The 7,772-nt window shown below is 37.9% G+C and overlaps 1 protein-coding gene across 1 annotated transcript; it reads left to right on the top strand.

Moving 5' to 3' along the window:
* The first annotated feature begins 4,149 nt into the window (after positions 1–4,149).
* Positions 4,150–7,492, top strand: six6b (SIX homeobox 6b). The gene is made up of 2 exons (XM_084432539.1): positions 4,150–5,484; positions 6,738–7,492. The coding sequence occupies exons 1-2, from the start codon at positions 4,913–4,915 to the stop codon at positions 6,901–6,903; spliced, it is 738 nt and encodes a 245-aa protein (XP_084288665.1). The 5' UTR covers positions 4,150–4,912; the 3' UTR covers positions 6,904–7,492.
* Positions 7,493–7,772: the final 280 nt, after the last annotated feature.

The following is a 7,772-nucleotide window of genomic DNA, read 5'->3' as shown; positions in this document are numbered from 1 at the left end:
TACATAGAAGCTTAACTCTTCCTCATTGAAAATTGTCTAAAACATTTAGGTCGATTACAATGAATTATAGGCATATCATTACAATTATTAACCATCTAATATGTCCGAACACTGCAATAATTAGTCATCAATGAAAATTAAAAACAGCTTTATTTCAAAAACATTGTTTAACTAAATGAATAAAAGAGGTACGGTGTAGATACAGGTGGCTTGGAAGACATGGGTAATATATTTAATCCATTTTGCTACACGAACTGGTAAGCAACAGTAGCTATTTTGAGCTACAGAACTTAAAGATCTCCCTCTTTTCGTTTTCTTTCTTGCTGCAGAGTAAATGGTAAAACTAATGTTTTCGCGCATGCGCGGTGAGGGGAAAACCACTGAGATTAGGGCAATCGGTTTGTAGCTTTGCTGCAAACAGGTGTCGTGCCGAATGCGTCTCTATATCACGCACTGTGTTTATCGTGCAATTTATATGCGAAAATTAGTTGTTGTTTTTTTGTTTTGTTTTTTCGTGCATATGATAGGCTACTCATGGGTAGGTTTAGGGTCGGTTTAGTAGTGGTGTGGGGTACGTATGTATTAAACATTTTTTTAGGATTAGTGGTGTATTACACGCAATAAAATGCGTATCAAATGCACGCGAAAACTGCGTATCATATGCATGTAAAAACTCATTTGCGCGTATAAATGGCACGATAAACACAATGCGTGCAATAGAGACGCATTTTCATGAGATCAGGCAGGCGATATAGTCACGAGGAGCGATCAAAATTTCTGACATGCCAGAAATTCATCCGACCATCCGATTTCCGGTCGGGAGAAGTTAATCGCCTCTCGTTTCTCCCTGTACGAACACTGCACGACAAACGACGCACGACAAAGCTGAAAATCGGCCCGACCCGAAAAAGAGTCGCACGAGTCAGAATTCGGCTCAAAATCTGACCAAAATCGCACAGCCCGCCTTAAAAGGTACGACCTCACTCGTGAATTATTAATTCAAATAATGTAAATTATTTGGGAGTCGTGCCACAACCTTACAACCTTGTCATGAAAAGTCCAGATTATCAGATATTTCCGCTTAGGCTTTAAATATTTTTTTATTTTTTTTATTTTGATATTGACATGTAGATTTCTTTATTTTGATTTTCACAGTTGTATCACCCTTATTTTTGTATTTATTTAAAACTGCCCCCACACACAAAACAATACCCTATGTGAATGATAATGCAGAAATGAAAAACATGAAGGGGTGTAAGTAATTATGAGATTAATTGCATTTTAGTGTAGGCCATATCTACAAAAAAAAAAAAAAAAAAAAAAAATCGCTGTAACATCACTGACCTTTATAAAGGTCTGGGCATGCAGGATGACCATGAATGTTGCTGTAAGTGTGAGCCTTCCTGTTTTTCAGATGTTGAATGTGTCTGCTGGCCTGTGGATATTAGATATTCTCTGTTACTGTACATCCGTAGATTATGGTTTATAAAAAGACAGAAGTCAGCTTTTCTAATGCTGCATGGCACCATCCAGAGCAGCAGATTTATCCACTACATTATCCTCAACTGTCCAAATGATCCTGGGATCCCTGTCACTCTAAATGCCCATTTACAGCTTTACCATTGCATATTTAGATCACCAGAGGGGTTGTTAATATGACTGCTGGCATGATACCTTAATTACAACATAATCCAACCAGAGCAATTGCTCTCTGGCCTCTGAGATTGTAGCCTGCTTTCTGAAAAATCCATGGTGCCATGACAAAATTAGGCCTGTGTTTAATCTCCTCCCTTATGGATATTTCAAAATTCACAATCTAATGGTCACTGATCCAACATGTTTGAATGATAATCCTTAGTTTGACTAAACAAAGCCAAACATGCACTCTGGGCCATTTGAACAAAAGCATGATACTGTGACACTAGCTGGAGGCATGTAATGACAGGGTGTTGTGAACGAGTGTAAGTGAAAGGGATGTTTATGATGGATTCAGAAAGAGGCAAACAGAGGTAGAGAGCGAGAGAGAGAGAGAATGAGCAGCCTGCTCTCATACAGTCTGCACTGCACATCCAGAGGAATCTGGGGCATCTAATGGCCCCTCACCCACAATCCCTGCTCTCACTACTTCTCTCTCACTCACTCACTCTCTCTCTTTTTTTTTTTTTTTTTTTTTTTTGCTGTGGGGCATGCTGTGACCCCACACCGTGGGAATCCGTGGTCCACAACGGATGACTTTAACTGTCTCACAAAAAAAAAGGTTGAAGAGATAGAGCAAGGATTTGTCTCTCCCTTATTAGACCTTTGGTTATTCAAACGATAAGTTACTGGAAAGCCAAGAGAACCGTTTAATAAGGACGATAAATAATGTCCGTGTTGCATGGCATTTATCTTTATGCAAAATTCATCACAATAGAAAAAACACGCTATCAATGACAAACAATCATCTTGCTCAACTCATGCATGCATGAAAGTAGGCCTATATAAATATATGACTTCTTTTACGTTAATTGGAATGACGCACTTGATAATAGAAATTTATACCGTGCATTGAAGCGATTCTGAATTTTACTGTTGTTTTTAATAATTTGCCTGAATCCATCCAAAATTTCAATAATAATAAAAAAAAAATCTGTCAAAATATCTGTTTAAAATATTATAAAATTTGAAATGATTGCAGGAACGTCTGAAATTGTTCTTTGAGTCTGAACGCTAGGCCACACAATGGTACGCTTTTCTCATTCTTTTGAGCAACACAAAGGCAATTATTCGGCTATTTCAAACTAACAAGACAGAATATGAAATATTAAACGCCCTTTAAATGTTTGAAGCCTAAAACATGTCAGGCCACTAAAACAACTTTTTTTTTCCTGTTTCATATGCTCGTACAGCCCGCAGTGTGGAGTACATGGCAATAAGCCCACAGTAGTCAACATGTCTCCGATGAAATCCTAATGTTTTCCAGATAAGTATAGCCAGCGAACGGGCTTCTCTATTTCCCCCCCTGTATTTTCTCTTGTTATAAATGGTGAAATATTAATGAACCATCGAGTAATGAATAAATGCATCCGAAGACCACGTGATATTTGATTATCTTTTGGCCATATTAATTAGAGGCCTATTTTATTTTTGAAATATTGCCCACATAAAGAAGTAAACGAAGTTGCTTATTGCACATTGTAATGTGTTATAAATAGCCTTGTTATTGTTATTATTATTATAGCTATATTATTATCGTTTTTATTATTATTGTTGTTGTTATTATTATTAGGCCTATTATTAGCCTAGCTATATTTGATAGATAAGTTTCGAGCGTAACTTGTTGCTAATGTGCAGGGTCCAGGTTAAATTGTGTCCGAGGTAATGGTGCAAATCTAGATGTTGATGTTGTAAAGAAAGATCATTCTCTGTGTCATGACTGCAGTGCATGAAAATGAGCAGCTTCCCGTATACAGACGGTAGTTCTATAATCGGAGCTACGGGCAGCTCATACATCATGCAAAATGGGCCCGAAGGGTTTTCTTCAAATGAACTGTCTGGGTCTGTGGAAATAATATCAGGGGCTTTCCGTCAGAATGAACTTTTCCAATGTAGCCAGCCGTGAAATAATCTGACCCGACACTTTAAACCATCTGCGCTATCCATCCGCCTTCTTATTTATTGCGAGCTGTATCTGATACTATTCCAGTGTTGTTGTTTTTTTTAATATGATATGGCATCTCCACAATCCGCATGGCTGACAGGTTTGTCCATTGATACCCGTCGCAAATCCTTATCAATTCCCAAAAGAATTCAAAATATTTCAGTGATGCAAGTGATAGCTTAAAACAAAAATAAAATAAATATAAATAAAAAAGTAGGCTAATTAAAATACCTTGGCTTAAAATAGCCTATTTGTTTTCAGTGATAAAATTTGAAATGGTCGATTATAACTGATTATGTAAGCTGTTAATAGAGTCTTTAGCCTGCTGGTTACCAAAGATCAGTAGACTATATCCACGTGCAGCTGGAAGGCGGAATGATTTGTCCAGTTAAGACTCGTTTCATTCTAAACACCACGATATTAAATTTGACAGGCCAATGACTGTTCCGCTGAGTTGTCAGATGTTTTTTTTTTTTTTTTTTTTTTTGCTTCAGTGGTCGTTATTCTTCACAAGCGAGAGTCCGGAGCTGACGAATGACTTCTTCACTGAAAATCCACACAACACACGGCTGATCTTATTTAATGTCGTTTGTCATTTTAATCCGAGCCATTCTCTCGTCGCACTACGCTGCGGAAACGTAGATATTTGGAATGATAAAAAGCCAATCATGTCCTCTCCTGTGCTTAGACTATAAAAAGGCAGACGAGTGAGAGCTTAAAAATAACATTTCGTGTTAGATAAGACAACGTTGTAGCCTACTTTATATTAGGCTTTAAAATTTTCGAAAAGTTTACTTAAAATGTGCGTAAAACGCGCAGTCGAGCGTAGTAACTCGCGGGGCTTGAGTAAAAGCAGAGGTCGCTGATGTTTACATTCTGAAAGGCGCTGTCGAGGTCTGGGAGGTGCTGAAATCTACTCGAGCTCCGTTCCGCGTGATTGGCACGCTTGACAGTGATTGACAGGCGTCCGTGGAAACTACGCAACCAATCTGCCAAGTCCAATAGGAAATCAGAAGCGGGCATCACGTCTTTTCCCTCCTCAAAAAATATCTTCATTCTTGTGCTATAATCTCGTGCCCTCGAAATCTCCAACGGAGGCAGCCTCAGACCGACAGAGCGACATCTCTATTTCTCTGCATCGTCAAGCGTTCATCAGCTGACTCTGGAATTGCCTTTTCGCCTGGATTCGACTGGGGGGAGAGAGAGAGAAAAGCCACATAAAGCAGGAAGCTTTGAGGTAGAAAGGACTCCGAGAGGAGAAGAGAAGCCTTCATGTTTCAGTTGCCAATCTTGAATTTTAGTCCCCAGCAGGTAGCGGGGGTATGCGAGACTTTGGAGGAGAGCGGAGACATCGAGCGTCTCGGCCGATTCCTTTGGTCGCTGCCCGTCGCACCAGCCGCCTGCGAGGTGCTGAACAGAAATGAGTCTGTGCTGCGGGCTCGCGCCATCGTAGCCTTCCACACTGGGAATTTCCGTGAGCTTTATCACATTCTGGAGAACCACAAGTTCACCAAAGAGTCCCACTCTAAACTGCAAGCACTTTGGCTGGAGTCGCACTACCAGGAGGCAGAGAAGCTCCGAGGCCGCCCGCTAGGGCCAGTGGACAAATACCGAGTACGGAAGAAGTTCCCTCTCCCTAAAACTATTTGGGATGGAGAACAAAAGACGCACTGCTTTAAGGAAAGAACCCGACATTTACTTCGAGAATGGTACCTCCAGGATCCTTATCCGAACCCAAGTAAAAAGAGAGAGCTTGCACAAGCTACGGGACTCACTCCCACTCAAGTGGGGAATTGGTTTAAAAATCGAAGACAAAGGGACAGAGCCGCGGCCGCAAAAAACAGGTGTGTTTTCCCGATTTTAACCATTGGGGATATATTGAGCAAATATTTCATATTTTAGCAATAAAATGATTATATACTAAGATGAGATATGTCGATCTAAAGGAAAGTCTAGCCTACATATTTAATAAAGGAAAGGCTAGGCTAATGTAGCCTATAACATAACATGTCAATGTCATTTGTCCTGTAACAAACACACAAATAAGCAAACAGTCTTTAAATGGAAAAATCACAAATGGATTAATCAAAAAATGTGAACGGTTATTATTTGTAATGGTAGCATGTAACCTAATGCGATGTATTTTTATGATTAAAACCGAAATTTGCAATTAAATTGGACAACTATCTTTATTTTTGTTTAACTTTTAATTTCGGAAATAAAAAAAGCGTAAAAAAAACGTCTACATGTAGCATACAAAATACTGTTACTTGTCCCTTTTCAATGGCTATCGCTTTTGTGTAGCTGTGTTATTGTTTGGGCCTTGTCTGCATCTAAAGTCATTATAGATATACAATTATAACAATTAACGAGAGCCTAAGATGTATAACAAAGATTAAATTATGATTATGAAAATCTTTCTTGGTTTCGACAGTTAAGCTGAAGAAATTCTACCGTGATTTTAATAGGCTTTTTATTTTGTTTGCTGGAGTAAAGCAAACAAGGTTTCTTACAGACAATAATTTACTCTATCAGATTGTGTTCTATATTTTGTTGGACATTTAAATATATAAGCTGTTATAATAACCTTTAAAAATTACCATACACAAAGCATGTTGGTTAAAACAGTTTAGGCCAGTTCACCACAAACATATAATATATTATATATATATAAATATATTATATATATATTATATATATATAACATTTCTAAACTGGAACTCTTTTTATTAAACATAGACCAGATAATAAATATAGAGAATGCGCGAATTGGCTGCCGCCTATAGATTTTATGTTCTTCCGGGGCATTCCGTTAGTGGGCTAAACCTGAAGCCTGAGCGGAGCATCATTTCATAATATGTGCAGATTTCATACAAAGAATTTGCAGTTAAATAGGCTATCTTGATTTAGCCCACGTTTTAACATTAATTGCACGTTCTTATTTAAAAATCAAGCAACACCTGAGAACCACTGATTTAGCTAATTTAAGAGGTGTATTATTATTATTATTATTATTATTATTATTATTTTTATTTTTTTTATATATATATATAGAAACCCCTTCATTTAAAACCCAGCCTTTTTCTTTTTTTTTAAGGTTGCAACAGCAGGTGTTGTCTAATGGTTCGGTTCGGTCCTTAGCTGGAGAGGATGGTGCTGTAGACCGACTGGGGAACGCGTCGAGCCCTGAAGCGAGCCTGTCCAGCAAAGCCGCTGCGTCGGCGATCTCCATCACTTCAAGTGACAGCGAATGTGACATCTAACATCGCACCGCAGGCTATACGGGAAGACTATGAGAAAATTAACACATACGAAGGAAATCGAGACAGACAATCAGCAAGATAAACAAGCACATTTGTGCCTGCCTTAACGTATCAGAGGCCGTGTTTTTATTTTATTTTTAATTTTTTAAATTTTTTTTGTAGGCTGTTAGCCTATACCAGCCTGGAATCTTGGGATTTATTGAATGCTTTATCTTCTTTAAAATGTATTTATCTTTTTGTGAAAGCAAAGTGGAGGCAAACACGAACAAATGACATGAGAACAAAAAAAATAATATCTGAATTAAAACTACTTTTGTAAGCAAAATCGACTGCCTCAAGCAAAGGCCCTGCGGAAATGATATTCACACTTTTTGTTCATTTTGAAAAGGACTTCATGGTGAAACATTTTACCTCCCAGGTTTTCTAAAATGTTTACGCATTAAATTGTTGCTCTTATAGAATCTGATTTTGCTTGGTCATTTCAAGTCTGGTCATTTTTGGTGGTAAACGATCGACTTTTAGAGCATGTGTGCGCCGATAGTGAAGATGAATGAAAGACTTGCCGCAAATAAAATTTTGATGATCAAAGTAACCATACAGACTTATTCTCATCCATTAAAATAGGGTATTATTTCAAATAAGTGTTTATTTCTCATCTTTATAATTTATAATTTTTTATATTATTATTATTAAAATGTGTTGGATTTTGACATCTTTCCCCGGACAGCCTATTTTGTTAGCCTCTATATCATTAACATGTGAATGCATTCACCCTTCATTTAGGCAGACAAACCACTTGAACTTTTGCCTCTGTATTCCTGGTATAAATGGTGTGAGGTTCATGCACAGCCAGTAATCGGTAAATGTAG

This window comes from Rutilus rutilus (assembly GCF_951802725.1).
Source record: "Rutilus rutilus genome assembly, chromosome: 15".
NCBI lineage: Eukaryota > Metazoa > Chordata > Actinopteri > Cypriniformes > Leuciscidae > Rutilus > Rutilus rutilus.
Note: the sequence above shows the minus strand (reverse complement) of the source record. Positions and strands in the feature narration are given on the sequence as shown.